Source organism: Delphinus delphis, chromosome 18 (genome assembly GCF_949987515.2).
Source record: "Delphinus delphis chromosome 18, mDelDel1.2, whole genome shotgun sequence".
Lineage (NCBI taxonomy): Eukaryota > Metazoa > Chordata > Mammalia > Artiodactyla > Delphinidae > Delphinus > Delphinus delphis.
Window position 1 is genome coordinate 3,618,892 of NC_082700.1, and position 22,063 is coordinate 3,640,954.

Here is a 22,063-nt window from a genome sequence, read left to right on the forward strand (position 1 = left end):
TATGTTTAAGGGGAAAATTCATGCTCATTTTTTCAAAGTGTCATTAAATATAAATGTTGTTTCTTGTTTTTAGCCCTGTTGCCCTTGGGCCCGACCAGATCTTATTACGAGGTACACAGCTGAGAAACACTCAGTGGGTGTTCGGCATAGTTGTTTATACTGGACACGACACCAAACTCATGCAGGTAAAACATTTCTCTGCTGAAAAACAATGCTGATTTCAGTCGTTTTTTCTGTTTTTTATGGAGTCGTGGGTAGAGAATGCAGGTGTTGCATTTAGGAACCTTAAGCTTTGTCTGTGAACCTAAATGTGGAAAGGAGGTGCTTTTATTTTGGTTCCTAGGTAGTTCCTCCTGAATTTCTGTTACTGTATCAAGTATTTGTTACCCCTTGCCTGAAATGTCAACAGTCTTTGCTTTCTGGATTTAATGGGACAGTCAGGCCTCCCCTAGTTTATCTTCGAACACGAGGGGGGATTTGTTCTAACCTCTTTATTTCTCTCTTTACTTCTCCTCCGCACCCCGTTAATTCAGATTTTATAGGAAGTTGTCTTATTTAACTGAATTCTAGGCAATTGAAAATCAGTTATCTTTGAATTCATGTTTATTCTTCATATCATATACCAAAGAGAAAAAAAATACTAAACTGATTTTCTTCTTTCTCCCTGTTAAGTTTTAAAAATTATTATCTGTGACCTTGTAGCCCACATTTCTTTTATGACGTATTTTTCCGGACAGCTTTGAAATCCTGCATAAATCGGTGCCCCTAAATGTCATTTCTTACATTTCTTCGGTATCACTTGGTATCTTATTTTGCTAATGGTTGCTGTCAACGAGGATTGGTTTTTCAGCTTGTCTGCCCTTTTCTGTGACTCCTAAAGCACAGATCTGGCAATATTTCTTGATTTAAAGGTGTTTCGTGGCCACCGTGCACCATATCTTGTGCCAGGCTGTGTGGGTACAATAGTGAAAGGCACAGTCTCACCCCTGGGAACCAGGCAGACTTGGGAGTCGTGGGGATTACAGAGTGGAGAGATGATCGTGTGATGCGTGTCGTTACGGGGTGCTGGGGGTCCATATGGAAGGTCATCCAGCCCAGGTTTGGAGGTGTCAGTTGACCAGATACTAAGAAGCACATTTCAGATGTCAAGTTGAAGAAGGAAGGCTGTTGTGTTGGTTCACTCAAGTGGTGTAGGAGGAGAGAGTTAACCATTGATTAGAACTGATGGAGTGATAGAGCCCTGTGTCCACACCAGCTGGGTAACGCAGTGCAGACGGGGTGGGCCAGAGAGACTCACTGGAGTTGAAGAAGATTGTTGGAGTTGCTGCGTGACAGGCCTCGGTGTGCAGGGGGCTTGGCTTTGATCTTCTGGGGCGGAGGGTTTGTGGAGCGGAGAGACCCAGGGGCAGGAAGCTGAAGCGGAGCTGTTGGAGGCGTTCAGTGTTGAGGGGTGAAGGATGGAGGGACCACGGCATTTGGTGAAGATGGGACGCGGCCGGGCCGGGGTAGAGACGGATGCTGTAACCGGTGGCTCAAGTCTTTAGGGAGTGGGGGGGAGGGGAGAGCTGGTGGACTTGCTGAGGGAAGAGGCAGAAGGGCGTGTAGCCAGATGGCAGGAAGTTTACAGGGGGGTTTTTAACACGGCGTTAGAGGCAGCAGGTGTCGGAAGTATGACGGGACCCCGAGCATCCGTTCGGCAGTGCTGTCTTCTGAAGCACGTGAGTCTGTGCGGAGCAGCCCCTGCTGGGGGACCTCAGGGGAGGGGTGTCCTCGGGGTTGGGGGTGAGGCAGGAGCAGGAAGGAGCGGGGAGGGCCCGGGGACTGCGAAGGCCGCACATGTGGTGGGATGGTTATAGAGGAAGGTGTGTGTGTGTGTGTTCTTTGTGTTCTGTGTGTGTGTGTGTCTGTGTCTCTGTGTGTGTGTATTCTGTGTGTGTCTGTGTTCGTGTGTCTGTGTCTCTGTTTGTGTCTGTGTGTGTGTGTGTGTGTGTGCGCACGCGCGCACTGACTAGGATGTGTAAAGCGTCTTGGGTCTGAGCAGCTGCGTGCAGACTTTCTCTGGGTGAAGAGCCGAGCCCCCTGCCACCTAGCGAGTGTCCTCAGACTCCCCCAGGCCAGCACCCGCCGCTGCCGCCTAACACTGGGAGCCCCGCTGACCACAGATCACTTGTGTTTTTACAATGAAGTGACAGATCACAAGGCGCTCGCTCAGATGCGGGCAGGGCCCCAAGACTAGTTTTCAGATTGTGCATTTTACAAATGTGACCACGCCCCAAGATTCCTTGTACCCTGGAGTTTTTTTTTCAGGGTACGATGCTGTTTCCCTAGATCGTGCGTTGGTAATGCAGCTTTGCAGCTGAGGTGTAAGAGAGCAATGAAGTGACACTTAAACATAATTCCATCCTCCCCTCAGAGAGCAAGATGCTCACTACGTTACCCCGTGACGTTTGCGTCCCGTGAGTGTGCTGGGTGCCTTCCTTGCACCTACATGTGCTAAACCTCTTTGAGTGGCTTATTACATGTTGACTGCTCAAGTACAGGACAATCCAAAGCCCCAGGAACGCCTGTGCTGGACTCGCTGTGCCTTTAGGGCTCGAACAACGAGTAAAAATAACAAGCTTTTGAAAGGAATGTAACACAACACACATAGCTGGAAGCCATCCTGTGGGTGAAATAACATACGTCGTCTCTACGTGTGCTACTTGACCACGGAGAGGAAACACAATTGCTTTAGGGTTCTTCTACTTTTTTTTTTTTTTTTTTTGCGGTACGCGGGCCTCTCACTGCCGCGGCCTCTCCCGTTGCGGAGCACAGGCTCCGGACGCGCAGGCTCAGCGGCCATGGCTCACGGGCCCAGCCGCTCCGCGGCATGTGGGATCTTCCCGGACCGGGGCACGAACCCGCGTCCCCTGCATCGGCAGGCGGACTCTCAACCACTGCGCCACCAGGGAAGCCCCTACTTTTTTGTTTTTTAAACTCTCACCTCAATGCCTTCTACTCTCCTACTTCAGAGTTCCCTCGTTTCATGTTGAGTGTAGTTACATGTAGAAATATTTCAATGTCTGATGTTTCTGTCGGTTGATTTAATGGGAAAGAGAGATTGTCACAGTAATTCCAGCAAACAGTGCCCCATGCATTGCTCCAAGAAATTCTCATGTATTAACTCACTGATTCCTCACAGTGACCCTATGTGGAAGATACTATTTTTGTTTTTGTTTTCTAGATGAGTACACTGAGGCACCTCTCAGTAAGTTAGCAAAGTTACATACCCAGTAAGAGAGAGAGCTGGGATTCCAACCCAGGCAGTCTGGCTCCCGAGTCCTTGTCTTAACTAGTACTCTGCTGACTGCTGTCTTAGAAGGGAATCAAATGTGTAAAATTCAGGCCAGATTTAAGCTTTTTCAAAATCTGACATTTTGGTCTATTTCTATTTCGAACTCCAATACTCAAAAGTAGTATTTTCTAAGGATTTTGGAGAAGAACTTTTAATGCTAGTAGGAATTTGACACTACAAGCTCATCACTGCAAGGTGGAATGCTCGGGGGATGGGGGTGAGTAGCTAGAGCCTGGCTTTCCTAAGCGCATGGGCTGAAGCCTGAAGTGTTGGGTCGTTGCTCTTGTATTGGATGAACCATAACTTTTCTTAATCCAATTCACTGGCCAGGATTCAACCACTGGGAAAGGTCAAAAGTCAATCAACTCATGGAGTCATAGAAGTAACGTTTATTGTAAATTTTTTTCTGCTTGTGCCTCCAACGAATGTTTATTAAAAGTAAGATTAGCTTTTAAAAGATTGGGGTAGGCGGTCTTGAAACTGGTCTTCTGGCTGTTGCCGTGAGGCCAAAGGTGATGTGTCGACCCCATCGACCTTGAGATGATATTTGATTGGTAAGTTGTCCTTTACTGATGGATTTCCATTTAGATTCTAGAGGAATATTTTTAAAAGTCTTTAAAGGACAGATAATTCAGCGACTTAAAGGGAAGTGGTAAAAAGAGTATACACAGAGGAACTGCTGCCGTGCTGTTTAGATGCTTACAGGGCTGCAGATAACCAGCGTTGCAAGTCCCCGACTCCCCACCCCCGCGGAAAGCCACGGTCATGGTCGCAGCAGTCCCGGGTTCGGGGATAGAATTCAGATGAGTTTCAGCCACCTTGTGGTATGAGCTACTCGATGGAATCTAGGAATGAATGGCCGCTCGTTTTCATCTCGGTTTTGTTTTCATGTTGTGACTTTATTTGTATCCTTATATTCGGAGACATTTTCATCCTAGCTCTGTTAGGGATCAGGTGGGTTGGGAAGATGAAGACAGAGTGCTAACTCAAGTCTGGCCCAAGGCACCATTTTTCATGGCCAGTCAGTGCCTCGCAAGTATTCAGATCACCTGATCTTGCATATCAGTATTGCCTGTGAAGGGACAAGGCTCTTGTGGACGGAGACAGTGGACTGAAGCTCCCGCCATCTCCCCCATCCACTCCTGGCTTCTGATCTAGTCCAGGGTCTGTCCTCCTCCAGGAAGGGGTTGTTACCATCTGCTGTGTTACACGTTAGTTTCCTGTCGCTGCCACAACAGATGACACAAACGTAGCGGGTTAAAGCAACACGAAGCTCTTAGGTTCCAGTTCTGTAGGTCGGAAGTCTGCTCTGGGTCTCACCCACATCATGATGTCAGCCAGGCAGCCTTCCTTTCTAGAACATTCTAGGAGGTTCTAGAGGAGACTCCATTCCTTGCCTTCTAGAGGCTCCCGGAGTTCCTTGGTTTATGGCCACCTCTCCTCTGTCTTCAGAGCCTCTTTGGCCATTTGTCTGTACTCATATCTCCCTCTGACCATAACTGGGAAAGGATCTCTTCCTTTTGTGCTTTTAAAGACCTGTGTGATTAAATCGGGCCCATTTGCATAATTCAGGTTAATCTCCCCAAGTCAAGGGCATTGATTTAATCACACCAGAAAAGCCCCTTTGCCATATAAGGTAACGTATTCATTGGTCCAGGTATTAGGACCTGGAGGTCACTGAGGAGGGCGGTTACTCTGCCCACCACAACTGCCTTCAGGAATTTTTTTAATAAAATGACTTTAAGTGAATAACTGTCCAGGGCAAACAGTTCTATTGACTTTTCCACTGCTGAGGGGATATAGTTCCAAACCTGCTGTGCAGTGGTCCTTGAATCTGGTTTTAATGGATCTTTCTGGACTCACTCCCGACACTGGCTTGTTGTCTAGCTGGGCTGGTCTCCCCACCGGCAGTGAGAAGGCAGGCCTTGAGCATTTACAGATGGCTGGGCTGTGTTTCCACTTTCGTCGTAACTTCCTGCCCACCTTCTGTTTGTGGTTTAGGACCCCGTTCAGATTTCCACTGGCCACCAGAGCTTCCCCGGCTCTTCTCGCTCATTTCTTGTTCATAGTTTTCCAAATGGACTCTTTATCCATCCATTTATTTTGACACCTGTTGTTCTATTTTGCATTATTGACGTGTGTGTGTTTGTGTGTGTCTTTTCTCAGATTCTGAGCTACGGGGCTTCAAATAGCTCTCTGTGTGTTAATTACAGAGCTGCGTTATTACTTTGAAGATTCTAGATTTTTGTGATATAGAATCTTGGTTTCTCTTGAAGTAGCAGCCGCCTGATTTCTTTTAAACTGGGCTTAAATGATTTGGAACCTGTATTCTAAGATCGTGAAAGTAGCTAATTTTATGCTAAAATTAAGAAGTACAGACTGTAATCGTAAGAAGTACAGACTGAGTCATGCAGAGTTGAAATATGCCCTTTGAAAATGACAGTGTGTCTTCTGTGCTCTTTATTTAAAACTAGCTGTTGATTCAGGCGCATAGTACACTTCTCAATCTCATTGGTTATTTGACAAAAAGATAGTCTTTTACTTTTTCTGTGTTGAATGTGGTTAACTTACCTCCTTTGCTCCCTGCTCTTTGCCCCCAAGTGTGTTCTGTGACCCTTACTGGCTTTACGTGCTGTCGTACAGAATTCCACCAAAGCGCCTCTCAAGAGATCGAATGTGGAGAAGGTAACTAATGTGCAGATCCTGGTACTCTTTGGCATCCTCCTGGTCATGGCCTTGGTGAGCTCGGTGGGAGCCCTGTACTGGAATGGGTCTCAAGGAGGAAAGAACTGGTACATCAAGAAGATGGGTAAGTGGCGAACGGACTCCTTGTTGAAGCTGACCATCCTTCCAAGTGTGATGTACGTGTGCGGGCCGTGCCCTCCTTCTCCGCCCGTTGGCTGTTGTAGACAATGCCCACCCTTCAAGAACCGAAAGATGAGTCACATGGCGCAGTGAAGGTGGACACATTTGGGGATCCTTTTATATTCAGATGATTTTTTAAAGATTTTATTTATTATTTTTGGCTGCATTCGGTCTTCGTTGCTGCGTGTGGGTTTTCTCTAGTTACGGCGAGTGGGGGCTCCTCTTCGTTGCGGTGCGCGGGCTTCTCATTGCGGTGGCTTCTCTTGTTGTGGAGCACGGGCTCTAGGCGCACGGGCTTCAGTAGTTGTGGCTCGCGGGCTCAGTAGCTGTGGCTTGCGGGCTCTAGAGCGCAGGCTCAGTAGTTGTGGCGCACGGGCTTAGTTGCTTCGCGGCATGTGGGATCTTCCTGGACCAGGACTCGAACCCATGTCCCCTGCATTGGCAGGCGGATTCTTAACCACTGTGCCACCAGGGAAGCCCTACTTTTTTAAATCTAAGAGAAAGCATAGAAAATATGTAATTATATGGTCTTTTATAAGTTCCTATATAATTACCTTTATTGCCCTCTGCTTCTTTACGTGGATTTAATTACTGTCTGGTGTCACTTCCTGTCATCCTGGAGGATTTCCTTTATTATTTCTTGTAAGGCAGACTGGATAGCAACAAATTATCCCAATTTTTATCTTAGAGTGTCTTAATTTCTCCTTTTGTCTCGTTTTTCTTTTTTTCTTTTTTCCCCGCAGTACGCGGGCCTCTCACTGCCGTGGCCTCCCCCACTGCGGAGCACAGGCTCCGGACGCGCAGGCTCAGTGGCCATGGCCCATGGGCCCAGCCGCTCCGCGGCACGCGGGATCCTCCCGGACCGGGGCACGAACCTGCGTCCCCCGCACCGGCAGGTGGACTCCCAACCACCGCGCCACCAAGGAAGCCCTCCTTTGTTTTTGAAGGATAGTTTTGCTGATACAGAATTCTTGTAGGAATTCTTGGTTGACATTCTTTTCTTTTCAGTACTTTGAATATACCGTCCTCTTTCCTTCTGACCTCCACTGTACCGATGAGGTCAGCTGTTACTCTTACTGAGTTTTCCCTTGTACGTGAGTCATTTTTTTATTGCTGCTTTCAACGTCTTCGTTGGTTTTCAGTAGTTTTGAGTTTATCCTGTTTGAAGTTTGTTGAGGTTTTTGGATATGCACATTAATAGTTTTCATCAAGCTTGTTTTTGACAATTTTGTCCAGTTTTATTGCTTTTTGTTTTGAGAGAAGATTTGCCAATCTCCTTACACAGCAATTCCAGAAGAATAAAATTTAATGACAAAAGTTTTTTGAATAATAAATTTGAATTTTAAAACTTTGGGATATTTTCTTGGGATGATTATTATTTCCATCTTTGTATATATTTTAATTAAACTGATGGAAACATCTTTTTCCCCTTTTCTAGTTACGTCATGTAGAAAACTCACACATTTTGAACTGCCCAGGAGTGTCCTTGTTGCTGCTTTACAGATGTGGGAAAGGTGACTGGGACCTCAGTTGTAGCTTGGGTCAAAATCCTTGATTTTGGTTCTTAAAATCTGGATTTCAACCGTGTTGTATGTTTAGCGTCAAATGTGAAGACAGATACATTTGTTTACACGTTAGTTCCAAAATATCATGGTCTGGGTAAATAAACAGCATTGACACTATACTGGTATACAAGCTTTGTGGAAACTGTCATTTAAATTGCTCAGATAATGTCAAACTCCAGTACAGGGTGTGTGATTTACAGTGGAAGAATTAATTAATTGATTAATTAATTTATTTATTTTTGGCCCCATTCATAATGCTTTGTGCCTTGTTACCTTATTTAAAATATTTTATTTTATTTTATTTATTTTTGGCTGTGTTGGGTCTTCGTTGCCGTGTGCGGGCTTCTCATTGCGGTGGCTTCTCTTGTTGCAGAGCCTGGGCTCTAGGCGTGCAGGCTTCAATGGTTGTGATACGAGGGCTCAGTAGTTGTGGCTCATGGGCTCTAGAGCGCAGGCTCAGTAGTTGTAGCGCACGGGCTTAGTTGCTCCATGGGATGTGGGATCTTCCCAGACCAGGGCTCGAACCCATGTCCGCTGCATTGGCAGGCGGATTCTTTTTTTTTTTTTTTGTGGTAAGCGGGCCTCTCACTGTCGTGGCCTCTCCCGTTGCGGAGCACAGGCTCTGGACGCGCAGGCTCAGCGGCCATGGCTCACGGGCCCAGCCGCACCGCGGCATGTGGGATCTTCCCGGACCAGGGCACGAACCCGTGTCCCCTTCATCGTCAGGCGGACTCTCAACCACTGCGCCACCAGGGAAGTCCTCTGTCCTTTTTTCTGCATCCGTTTTAGTTAGCTGCCCTCTCTCTATCCTCCAGGACTTGTCTGTAGCCTCTTCTGGGCGGCCTTCAGTGACTGGGCCTCCGCATCAAAACCCTTGTGCCTCGGTTTCCTCAGTGCCCTGTGAAGGCCTTGTTAGCCCGTGTGCCCTGCAGCACGGTCACCCCCCTACCCCGCAGCCTCCTCTGGGAAGCCAGCTCTGTGTTGGAAGGAATTGTGGCATCACGGTCTTTGTATCCACAGTTCATGCCACAGAGTAGGTGCTCAGTAACTATTTTAACTTGAATCTCTAAATGTATACTTAAGCCAATAAACTTTTCTGTGAACATCTTTCAGAAAAATTCCAGCATCGTAAAGTACAAGGAAACTGAGCAGAGACTAAGCTCTGCAGATATTCTGGTTTTCTTCCACAGACACGAGCTCAGACAATTTTGGATATAACCTGTTGACCTTCATCATCTTGTACAACAATCTGATTCCCATCAGTCTACTGGTGACCCTCGAGGTTGTGAAGTACACACAAGCCCTCTTCATAAACTGGGTGAGTGTCACACCTGGCTGGAAGCTGAGGTGCTGGGCACGTGTCAGCTGCCATTTCCTAATACCCTCCTGGAGCCTCAGTGATGGAATTCAGCTCCCAGAAAAGGAAGAACGTCGTTAATTACGATTCAGTCTGGGAGTTGAACTGCCTGGAGAATGGGCAAGGGTGTCCCTGAGCCAGTGGTATCTGTGACTAGTCACCTAATGTCTTCTTGGGCTGCGAAATGGGCAGGGCAGGGGCTCTGAGGGGAATCAGTGGAGAAATGGAGCAGAGTGTGTAGCAGGTGCCTGTCTTCTGGGGAGGGGGGCTGAAGTCGCTGCAGCTGTTCATGCTTTAAATTCTCCTTAGTGCTGAAGTAACGTCCTCTTAAGTGTGTCTACTTACGTGTCCCCTATCTGTCAAAATTCATGGTGACAGTAAATTTGGATTCTGTTGCAAGAGTCGAGGTGGAATTTTCAAGCAGCTGCCATGGCCATTGAGCACCCGACCTCAGCAGCCAGTAGTTGGAGACCAGACACTTTGATGTGTGTTTTTTATTTGAGCTTCACAACAATCCTGTGAATGAGGTGTTCGCTAAACTCAGAAGTGTGAGTTAGTCTAGGTCAGGAGATGATCACCTTGAAGCCAAATCATCTAGATATAAATAAATACCATGCTTTCCTCTGTATCTCAGTGTTTCTCTACACTAATAGACACTGTATGTTCACCCCCAGATGAAAAACTAACATTTATATTGAGTTGTATGTCTTTAGTTTCTTCTTAATGGAAATGAGGAATCGGTGGTAGATAATTTCTGAAGTGCCCCGCTTCTCTCTTTCAGGACACAGATATGTATTATCTAGGAAATGACACTCCTGCCATGGCCAGGACATCAAACCTTAATGAAGAGCTTGGGCAGGTGAGAGCCTCTTTGGGGACTTTGGGAACGGTGTATGAACACGGTGGCAGACAAGTGTTGGAAGAACCACGGAGAGATTTTGCAAAAATAGTTCTCCATAAAGGTGGTTTTGATGTCTATAAGAGCTCTGTAGTACTTGGAGGTACTATTAAATACAAATGTTAATTGATTTTGACTTACTTTTTGAGGCATGGGTATATCTTATCAGCTGGAAGATTCCTGCGACAAATTTAGTGCAAAAAAATACAGTGCAACATTACTTTGGACTCTTAAAATTGTTAATCAGGGGCAAGGAAAGGGAAAATAATGGTTAAGATCCTCGGATATTGGGTAATCGTACAGAATATGTGGGGGCTGATTTGAAGGACATAAATCCATACAGTCTCTCACGTGTTCCAGGTTTTATCTCTGGAACATTTCAGGGAACCGGTTTCTTTCCCACCATCACCCTTAACCCCCTGCTGCCTTTACTGAGGCATTATGTCTTCATCTTCTGTTGAAATCACTGCAAGGAATACCTCTTTTGAATGCATTGCAATTACAGATCATAATTTCATTTTATAAATCTTATGTGAACCTCCCAACAACCCCGGGAGGTGAGTGCGGTATATATATGTATCAGATGAAATTTACCTCCTGTTTGAAGCCTTCTCCAGACTTCCAGGAAAGTTAATTTAGCTCTCTTCAGTGTTTCCATAACAATTTTTCCAAACATAAATGCAGTAAAGTAAGAGGTGTGGTAGTAATATATGTCCATTTCCATCCTGGGGCTTTAGAGCCCATTCGAAGGTGTGGACGTGCCTGAGACACGGTCTTTGGTCGCCTCTGTCATTTTAGCGCAACGCTTAGTATAACTGTGTTCTCAGTTGCCGTTGAACTGGACCTGGATGATTGAACGATTCAACATACTCAAGCACCCAGGATGAAATAGTTCATCCTAATTGGGAATAGGGCAAGTTTTCATGGGGGAGTTAGTTTTGAGTTGGGACTTAAAGGATAACTTAGTGTTCAGTAGACACAAGGATAGAAAATGCTAATAATTCCTTATTATGAAATGTCATTTTTAAATATTTTCATATCATCTTTAATTTTTTAAGAAAGAGGCAGAAAGAAATACTGCTTATTGGAAGGCTGATCCCACTGAGCTTTTTGTACCCCTAGACTTGCTGCATAGAAAACTTATATAAAAACTTACTATTTATAGTTAAAGCATTCATTATCCACAGTGTACTGATTTCATATTTCTAGGTACTATTTGACTTCTTTAGGATCATTAATAATCTTTCTTTACTTAAAGGGCCTTGAATTGCTTTAAAAATAATTCTCAGTGTATTTGCTTATATTGTATCAGTAAGAAAAAGTACAGTACACACTTCATGGTATTAATCCCTCTTCTACAAAGTGGGGCAATGTGGCTTCCCCAGAACAGGTCTCGGGGATCACTGGAGTCTCCCTCACATCCTGCCGCAATCATGACCCCTCTTTAGAAAATCCCTGAGAAACTGGAATCTTTCCTGGAGACAATTCTTTTGATTCCTCCCTCTCACCCGTCCATGATGTAATTTCCCAGAAAGTTACACGTAGAATGATGTTACTTATCTTCTGGCCCAAACTTTTATTTCATAGACATGGAAATTGAGTCCAAGTAGGGTGAGGTGACTTTTCCTGAGCCCACAGGGCTGGTTAGTATCCAGAGGCTGACCTGGACTCTCTTCCTTTGTGGTCCTGAGTCCTTTCTCCCCCTCCCTCTCACAGCATCCCCCCGGGGGGACAAAACTCACACAGCACACGTACATTTGGGTTCATCTCTTTTGCAGTTAATCATGTCAAAATGGTTTGCTTATTAACCTCCACAGGAATTTCTCTTTTCACCTTTGTGTATCGAGAGCTTAGTGTGTTATGTGTGTAAAACTTCGTGCCTTGGGAAGTTATATAATCTGTAGCAGTTCCAAGCTGCCTTCACGTAACCTCACTGTGATCATGATCGAGAGGCTTCGTGTTTGTTCCGTGCTGTTTCAGGATAGGTCTTCTTAGCCCAACTAGGGGATGGATTCTGAGAAAGAAATATATTGTGGTTGCCAGAGTCTGAGCTTGTTGTCTTGACATATTGGACACAAGAACGAATTCTGTATAAGTGTCATTGAGATGCCTAGTGGCAGGACTTGGTTCTTACGGATCTGAAATGGATCCAGAGCTGTTACTGAAGCCTCCTTTGTACATTTCCACACAATTGGACTCTAGAATTGGTTATTGAAATGGTTTTTAAGTGGCCTAAGCATTAAAGTATATTAATTTTTTTGATATATAATTATTACGTATAACATATATAATTATAAAATATATTTTGCTCGCTTAAGGGAACTTACCTTTGAAAACTAATACAGATTTTGAAAAACACAGAAGAAAAGACTTCATTTGTTGGTCTCTTACGTTCTTGGTATATGTTTTTTCCTTTTCTCTGATTTAGGTAAAATACCTGTTTTCTGACAAAACTGGAACTCTTACATGCAATATCATGAACTTCAAGAAGTGTAGCATTGCTGGGGTAACCTATGGGTGAGTGTCTTGATCACTTTCTGAAAATTTTATTTGTATTCTTCCAACAAAATAAGTTTATTTTTAGCTGCTTAGTCAAATACCTTGACTTTCTGATACTTTGAAAGGACATTTATAAGGGATGTAGATGTGTAATTACTGCTGACTGTGTTTAAAACTGAATGGGTCCCAATTTAGACCAGTTAAAGCATGATTTATTCCTGCAAATACTAACCTAGTGAGAAATCTCAAGGAATCTATAAATTTATATTTCTAATCTAATTATACATTTCTTACTCATGTTTCGATGTGAACGCCATTTTTTTTTAAATTGAGGTATAATGGACATGTAAAGTTATATTAGTTTTAGGTGTACAACATAATGATTTGATATTTGTGTATATTGCAAAACAATCACCACAGTAAATCTAGTTAACTTGTCAGCATACATAATTAGAAATTCTTTTTTTCTTGTGATGGAATTTGTAAGATTTACCCTCCTGGCAATTTTCAAGTTTGCAATAGAGCATTTAAAAAATTTTTTTAACAGTTTTTTTAAAAAAATTATAAATGTATGTACTTATTTATTTTTGGCTGCGTTGGGTCTTCGCTGCTGTGCGCAGGCTTTCTCTAGTTGCGGCGAGCGGGGGCGACTCTTCGTGGCAGTGCACGGGCTTCTCGTTGCGGTGGCTTCTCTTGTTGCAGAGCACGGGCTCTCGGCAAAGGGCTTCAGTAGTGGTGGCTCACGGGCTCAGTAGTTGTGGCTCGTGGGCTCTAGAGTGCAGGCTCAGTAGTTGTGGCACATGGGCTTAGTTGCTCCACAGCATGTGGGATCTTCTCGGACCAGGGCTCGAACCCATGACCCCTGTGTTGGCAGGTGGATTCTTAACCACTGTGCCACCAGGGAAGTCCCTGTAATAGAACATTATTAACTATAGTCACCATGCTGTATGTTACATCCTCATGCCTTATTTATTTTATATCTGGAAGTTTGTACCTTTTGACCCCCTTCACCCATTTCACCCACCCCCATCCCTGCATCTGGCAATTACCAACCTGTTTTCTTTATCTTTGAGCTTGGTTGTTGTTGTTTTTAGATTCTACGTGTAAGTGAAATCATACAGTATTTGTCTTTCTCTGTCTGATTTATTTCCTTAGCATAATGCCCTCAGGGTCCATCCATGTTGTTGAAAATGGCAAGGTTTCATTCTTTTTTATGGCTGAATAGTATTCCATTGCATATATACCATTTTCTTTATTCATTCACTCATCGATGGACACTCAGGTTGTTCCCATGTCTTGGCTATTGTAAATAATGCTGCAATGGACATGGGGGTGCATAGATATCTTTTAGAGATACTGTTTTTGTTTTTTTCAGATATATACCCAGAAGTAGAATTGGTGGGTCATATGAAAGTTCTATTTTTAATTTTTGAGGAACCGCCATACTGTTTTCCATAGTGGTTGTACCAATTTACATTCCCACCAACAGTGCACAAGGGTTCTCTTTTCTCCACATCCTTGTCAACATTTATTTCTTGTTTTTTTTTTTTGGTAATAGCTATTCTAACAGATGTGAGGTTTTGATTTGAATTTCCCTGATGATCAGTGATGTTGAGCATCTTTTTGCATACCTGTTGGCCTGCTGTATATGTTCTTTGGAAAAATGTCTATTCAGAACTTCTGCCCATTTTTAAATTGGATTTTTTTTTGCTATTGAGTTGTATGAGTTCTTTATGTATTTTAGATATTAACCCCTTATCAGCTTTATAATTTCTAATTTAGGATGGGAGCAAATATTTTCTCCTGTTTGGTGGGTTGCCTTTTCATTTTGTTGATGGTTTCCTGTGCTGTGCAGAAGCTTTTTAGTTTGATGTGGTCCCACTTCTTTATTTTTACTTCGCTTTTGGTGTCAGATCCAAAAACTCATTGCCAAGACCAATATCAAGGAGCTTATCACCTATGTATTCTTCTAGGAGTTTGACGGTTTCAGCTCTTACATTCAAGTCTTTAATCCATTTTGAGTTAGTTTTTGTGTATGTTGTAAGATAATAGTACAGTTTCATTCTTTTGCATGTGGTTGTCCAGTTTTCCCAACAGCATTTATTGAAGAGACTGTCCTTTCCCATTGTATATTCTTGGCTCCTTTGTCATAAATTAATTGATCATATATGCATGGGTTTGTTTCTGGGCTCGCTGTTCTATTCCATAGATCTATGTATCTGTTGTTATTCCAGTACCATACTGTTTGGACTACTATAGCTCTGTAATATAGTTTTAAATTAGGGCACGTGATGCATCCAGCTATGTTCTTATTTCTCAAGATTGTTTTGGCAAATCGGCCTCTTTTGTGGGTCTGGATAAATTTTAGGATTGTTTATTCTGTTTCTGTGAAAAGTGCCACTGGAATTTTGATAGGGATTGCATTGAGTCTGTAGATTGCTTTGGGTAGTATGGACGTTTTAGCATTATTAATTCTTACAATCCATGAGCATGGAATATCTTTCCATTTACTTGTGTCTTTTAAAACTTCTTAACGTATTACAGTTTTCAGTGTATAGATCTTTAATCTCCTTGGTTGAATTTATTCCTAGGTATTTTATTTTTTTGATGCAGTTGTAAATGGGATTTTTAAAAAAAAATTATTTTTATTTTTGGCTGCATTGGGTCTTCGTTGCTACATGCTGGCTTTCTCTACTTGCAGAGAGAGGTGGCTACTCTTAGTTGCAGTGCGTGGTTTTCTCATTGCAGTGGCTTCTCTTGTTGAGGAGCACAGGCTCTAGGCGCACAGGCTTCAGTAGTTGTGGCTCGCAGGCTCTAGAGCGCAGGCTCAGTAGTTGTGGCACACGGGCTTAGTTGCTCCGCGGCATGTGGGATCTTCCCGGACCAGGGTTCGAACCCGTGTCCCTTGCATTGGCAAGCAGATCCTTAACCACTGCTCCCCCAGGGAAGCCCCATAAATGGGGTTTTTTAAAAAAAATTCTCTCTGTTAATTCTTTATTAATATATAGAAATGCAACAGATTTTTGTATATTGATTTTGTATCCTGCAACTTTACTGAATTTGGTTAGTTCTAACAGATTGTTGGTGGAATCTTTTAGGATTTTCTATATATAATATCATGTCATCTGCAAATAGTGACAGTTTTACTTCTTCTTTCCTATTTAGATGCCTTTTACTTCTTTTTCTTGCCTAATTGCTCTGGCTAGGACTTCTAATACTATGTTGAAAAAAGAATATGAGAGTGGGCATCTTTGTCTTGTTCCTGATCTTAGAGGAAAATCTTTCAGTTTTTCACTGTTGAGTATGATGTTAACTGTGGGCTTGTCATATATGGTCTTTATTATATTGGGGTACATTCCCTCTGTACCTATTTTGTTGAGTGTTTTTTTTATCATATATGAATGTTGAGTTTTATCAGATGGTTTTTCTGCATCTGTTGAGGTGATTATATGATTTTATCCTTCATTTAGTTAATGTGGTGTTGTCATACTGATTTGCAGATATGAAATCAATCTTGCATCCCTGGAATAAATCCCACTTGATCATTGTGTGTGATGATCCTTTCAGTGTATTGTTGAATTTGGTTTGCTCATATCTTGCTGAGGATTTTTGTGTCTATGTTCTTCAGGGATATTGACCTGTAGTTTTCTTTTCTTATGGTGGTCTTTCTGGTATCGGGGCAGTGCTGGCCTTGTAAAATGAATTGGAAGTGTTCCCCACTCTTCTATTTTTTGGAAGAGGTTGAAAATGGTATTAATTCTTCTTTGAATGTTTGGTAGAATTCGCTAGTGAAGGCTTCTGGTCCCAGACTTTTGTTGGGAGGTTTTTGATTACTGATTCAATCCTTTACTAGTAATCAGTATGTTCAGGTTTTCTGTTTCTTCATGATTCAGAAGATAGGTAGGTTGTATATCGTTAGGAATTTGTTTCTTCTAGGCTGTCAAACTTGTTGGCATATAATTGTTCATAGTAGTCTCTTATGATCCTATTATTTCTGTGATGTCAGTTGTAATGTCTTCTCTTTCATTTCTGATTGAGTCCTCTTTTGTTCTTGGTGAGTCTAGCTAAAGGTTTCTTAACTTTTCTTTTTTATCTATAAATTTATTTATTTATTTTTGGCTGCATTGGGTCTTCGTTGCTGCACGTGGGCTTTCTCTAGTTGTGGTGAGCGGGGGCTACTCTTCGTTGCAGTGCGCAGGCTTCTCATTGCTGTGGCTTCTCCCATTGTGGAGCTCGGACTCTAGGCCTTGTGGGCTCTAGAGAGCAGGCTCAGCAGTTGTGGCACACGGGCTTAGTTGCTCCGCGGCATGTGGGATCTTCCTGGACCAGGGCTCGAACCTGTGTCCCCTGCATTGGCAGGCGGATTCTTATCCACTGAGCCACTAGGAAAGTCCCAAGTGTTCTTAACTTTATCTTTTGAAGAACCAGCTTTTAGTTTCAGTTTTTTTTTTTCTATTGACTTTTGAGTCTCTGTTTCATTTATTCTGCTTTAATCTTTATTTCCTTCCTTCTAACTTTGAGTTTCATTTGTTCTTTTCTAGTTCTTTTAGGTATAATGTTACGTTGTTTATTTGAGATTTTTTTTTGTTTCTTGAGGTAGGCATTTATTGCTATGGACTTCTCAGAACTGCTTTTGCTGCATCCTGTAAGTTTTGGTATGTTGTATTTCCATTTTCTTGTGTCTCTAGGTAGTTTTTGATTACATGTTTGATTTCTTCATGGATCCATTGGTTGCTCAGTCACATGTTGTCCAGTCTACACATATTTGTGAGTCTTCCATTTTTTGGTGATTGAGTTCCAGTTTCATACCCTTGTGGTAGGAAAAGAAGCTTGGTATTTCAGTCTTCTTGAATTTACTAAGACTTGTTCGGGGCCTAACGTATGATCTATGCTGGAGCTTGTTCTTTGTGGGAATATCTGTGTTTTTGATCACAGTTTTGTAACCATTCTGTTTCTCTCTCTCTGTCAGTCATTTTCCAGAATTGGCAAGGGAGCCATCATCAGATGATTTCTGGTAAGTAGACTTCAGCAGTTCTTGACACTTTAGTGGGAAAGACTTGGGAACAATTTATATTGGCACTTCTGACTTGAATATTTTGAAAATAAAAGTTGCATGTGTTATTTCAAGAGAGAACCAGAATAAAATTGAAACATGAATGTGGTTTTAAAAGCCCTGTGGTACTACAAGGCTTTAACGAAAATATCCAGCCATCGGTCTGATATATCCACTCACTTTCCACTTCTTAGCGTAATGTCTTCAAGGTCGTACCATACATGTTGTAGCATGTATCAGAATTTCATTTATTTTAAAGGCTGAGTAATATTCCATATATGTATATACCACATTTTGTTTATTCATCTGTTGATGGGCACTTGGGTTATTTCCGTCTTTTGGCTATTGTGAATAATGCTTCTATGAACATTGATGTACAGGTATCTGAGTTTCTGCTCTTACATATTTTGGGATTATGCCTGAAAGTGGAATTGCTGGCTCATGTGGTAATTCCATGTTTAACTGTTTGAGGAACCACCAAACTATTTTTCATAGCAGTTCTACCATTTTACATTCCTGCTGGTAATGCACAGTTTTCCCACGTCCTCATAACACTTGTTAATTTCTGTTTGTCTTTCATGTATATAGTAGCCATCCCCATGGCTGTGAAGTGGTATCGCGTTTGCCTTTTTTAGATATATAATAGCCATCCCAATGGCTGTGAATTGTGGTTTTGATTTGCATTTCCTTTAAGACTAGTGGTGTTCTCTGCTAACGTTTTAAGATTTTTACACCAAGAAAGCTGATTGCTGGGGCCATGTATGTAGGGGGGACAGCCAGGACTGTTTTATTAGAGGGTCTCTGATGTTAGCATCTGTGTGTCTTTCTTTTGAGCCGATCAGTCATCTTCTTGCAAGAGGACCTCTCCAGTTTCCTGCCAAGCGCTGTAAATCTGGCTGAAGGTGTTACGGGAACTGCGTGGAGGCAGAGGGTTGTTGATCATACCTTTCAATGTATACAGTGTTTCACTTAAAACTCTGGTTTAGGGAGGATGCTGTGTCCTGTCCACCTGTGCGCTCAGTGTTTCTGGGTCCAGGGCTCCTCTGGTTTAGGCTCTCTGGAGGATAGACCTTCATTTCGTTCTGGGGGCAGAGGGTTCAGGTGCCTGGCTGCCTGGGACGAGGGAGGTTTCTCACAGACTCAGTCTTGGTCAGGTGGACTTGGAGCCTGTCCTGTTTTCCACCTTCCCTTTGTCTCACAGGTACCTCGTGCTGCCACGTCCTCAGCTTCCACCAGGGTCCTGCTGGGGTCAGCAGCTTGCATTTTAGGTGCTTCCCCTTGCAAGCTGTTGGTTTCTGTTTTCTCTGCTGCACTAAACTCTGATATCTATTCAGCATTCCGCTTGACATCAGCTCTGCTGTCATCTTGTCTTCCCTTGTCTTTGTCCTGAAGACGGGGTTTCAGGAAGAAGGGAGCGTACTCAGCCCTTCGCGTCTCGTCAGTGTGACGGCGCGGAGCCATCGCGTCACGTTTCCTTTTTTGTAATTATTTGCCCCCTTTTTCTCTTTCACATACAAGCTCTGGCCACGAATGGCTGCACAGATACATTTGCCACAATTCCTCCCGTTTTACATGCTTGGAGCAAGCACGCTGGGGAGTTCTCCCTGGTAGATGCAGGGGCCAACAGAAATGGTAAAGCCATGGCGTTCATCCTTGCATCTCTTCTCCTTGTAACCACAGATCCTCCTCCATTTACAATGGAGTTATGTCCTGACGAGCCCGTCGTAAGTTGAAAAGATCAGAATTCAAAAGTGCATTTAATACCCCAAAGCTACCAAACATCACAGCTTAGGACAGCCTACGTACAGCGTGCTCAGAACACTTAACGTTAGCCCACCGTTGGGCAGTATCAGCCCATTTCATAGTAAGGCATTGAATAGCTTATGTAATTTATGGACTACTGTCCTGCAAATGAAAAGCAGAGTGGCTGTCTGGGTCCAGCGTGGTTGTACGTCTATGGGTCGTTCTCCCTCGTGCTGGTGGGGCTGACTGGGGCTGCGCGTGTCGCCCGGCATCACGAGAGAGCGTTGTCCCACGTGTCGCCAGCCTGGAGAAAGATGAGCATTCAAAGTTCGAAGTACGGTTTCTACTGAATGCATATCAGTTTCGCACCATCATAAAGTTGAAGAATTGTTAAGTCGAAACATCGTAAGTCAGGGACCATCTGCATTTTGTTTATAGTCGGGTTAAAGATTTACTGCCTTGAGGTTTGAAATCATAGCGAGTATTTCAAATCTTGAAAAGTTTAATACAAAGTTAGACGCTTTTTAGGTGTGGTTCTTCCTGAAGACGGACTCTTACTAGGTGTGAGTTATCTTGAAGGAACTTTTGAGCTGAGTAAGTATCTTCTGTTCTCTCTTCAGCCGGATACCTCCTCCGCCTAGTGACTCATGTGACTTTGATGACCCCAGACTCCTGAAGAACATTGAGGATCATCATGTAAGGCTGCCGTTTGCTTCTAGAACTTTATTTTATTTTTATATGTTTATTGGAGAATACTGGATTTACAATATGTTAGTTTCAGATGTACAGCAAAGTGTATCCGTTACACATATACGTAGACCCACTCTTTTTCAGATTCTTTTCCCATGTAGGTTATTACAGAGTAATGAGTTCCCTGTGCTATACAGTTGGTCCTTATTAGTTATCTTTTTTATATATAGTAGTGTGTAGAGATTGTCATACTAAGTGAAGTAAGTCAGACAAAGAAAGACATATCGTGTGCCACTTATATGTGGAATCTAATAAACGATACACATGAACTTATTTACAAAACAGAAGCAGACGCACAGATCTCGAAATCAAATTTATGGTTACCAAAGAGGAAACACGGGGCAAAGTGATAGGAGATTGGGGTTAACATATACACGCTTCTAGGACTTGAAATAACTTGTGATGCAGTTTCATTTATGTACGTGTGTCATGTCTTGAAAGTTACCATTTTGGAGTCTGGGGAAGAGATGGGACCTCGCTTCTATAGTGTTAGTGCTTTAGGGATGTGATCAATTTGTGGTGAACACTTCGCAGAACTTAAAGCCAAATTAAATACGTAGTGAAGTTATAAAGTAGCACATCACGATCAAGATGAGTCTCACCATCGAATCCTCTAACATTTCAGATTTCTTTTGCTTTGTAAGGTTTCTGCAATACCAGTTCTTCGTAGTTGTGAATATAAGACGTCATGTATTTTGCAAAGTAATTACAGTATCCTTTGGCTAGGATCATTTAGGAAACAAAAGTAAGATATAGCAACACGTAGCATTTACAGCATCCTACTATGTGCTAGGCATTTGAAGTCTATTTCCTTTAGCACCCGAGTCACCCCAGAGAGGTGATGGGAAGTTGCATAGAAAGATTGACTTGGCCAAGAGTCACCTGGCAAACAGATGTAGAAATGAGAGTCAGGACCTTGGTCTGTTCACTTCTTAACTGTGATGTCACATTCTGAACTATTGTAACAGACCAGGATTTATTGCCAGTTCATCTGAATTCATTTTTGTTCTAAAGGCTATTCTGAAAAACGCCGACTTAGAAAAGTATTCAATGATCAGAGCATTTCACAACCAGTTTAACCTGTATAAATTAGACCTAATATGACTCTTTTCTGAAAAACATTTTAGTTTTAAAATTAGGTAAACTCAAGCAACATGAAAACTTTATCTTTCCCAACTTTTGTGAAGAGATAGATAGACTTAAAACTTTCTCTGAATTTTCAGTGAGGAAGCCTCCTTTTCTCTATTTCAGTTAGTCCGTATTTGTTGATGCTAAAACTTTCCCAGCAGTGGTTCTGAGATGGGAGTGTGGAAGGCACCCATGCTCCCGGGCTGGGATGCAGGGCCTCAGCCCTGGTGATTCTGACAAAGTGGTCCCAGACCTCACAGAGGATGCTGCTGAAGGCCGTGCTCTGTGTCACGGTCACAGACACTGATACTGTCCTTTCCTGTATTTGATCTTAGAGGTAGACACAGCTACTAGGGTAGAGCAAACAGAGGAAGGAACAACACCTCAGAAGAACCGTCTCTGGAGAAGAGTAGTTTTCATTAAGGTTGTCAAAGAAACAAGCACCCCGTGAGGCCTTGCTTTCTGAAAGAGGACTCGAGCATGCTCAAATAGTATTTAGGTTGAGGGTAGTAATGCGGGTGGGTGACTGAAATGGTCTGTTTGCGTTGGGATGGTGGAGGGGCAAGGAGAGAGTGCAGGGTGACAGACAGGCTTGCAGATGGCTCTGAGTCTAGTTTCCCGAAGTTTGTTTTCCTGCCATAGATCACTAGGTGCGAAAGCAGCAGAGGAGGTGAGAAGAGCTAGTCCCACAGGATCTTAGGAACAGCACCAAACAGTTTAGACTGTGAAACAGCAAACTGATCAAATAAGAGACCCATTCACTTAGCAGACAGTTTAAGGGCCTAGTTGACATCAGACACCTTGCCAGGTAGTAGGGGAAGAGACCGCATTCCAAGACGGGGTGTTAACAGGCGCCTCGATGAAGCAACTG

General features: G+C 43.1%; 1 protein-coding gene across 1 annotated transcript in view; it reads left to right on the plus strand.

The window, feature by feature from the left end:
• Nucleotides 1–22,063, plus strand: part of LOC132413675 (phospholipid-transporting ATPase IB) — a 518,461-nt gene that overhangs the window by 116,013 nt on the left and 380,385 nt on the right. The window contains exons 10-16 of the mRNA XM_059995779.1: nucleotides 74–185; nucleotides 5,978–6,143; nucleotides 8,955–9,082; nucleotides 9,903–9,980; nucleotides 12,448–12,536; nucleotides 17,488–17,532; nucleotides 19,935–20,010. Coding sequence (XP_059851762.1) covers nucleotides 74–185; nucleotides 5,978–6,143; nucleotides 8,955–9,082; nucleotides 9,903–9,980; nucleotides 12,448–12,536; nucleotides 17,488–17,532; nucleotides 19,935–20,010 — 694 coding nt within the window. The remainder of the gene's footprint in view (nucleotides 1–73; nucleotides 186–5,977; nucleotides 6,144–8,954; nucleotides 9,083–9,902; nucleotides 9,981–12,447; nucleotides 12,537–17,487; nucleotides 17,533–19,934; nucleotides 20,011–22,063) is intronic.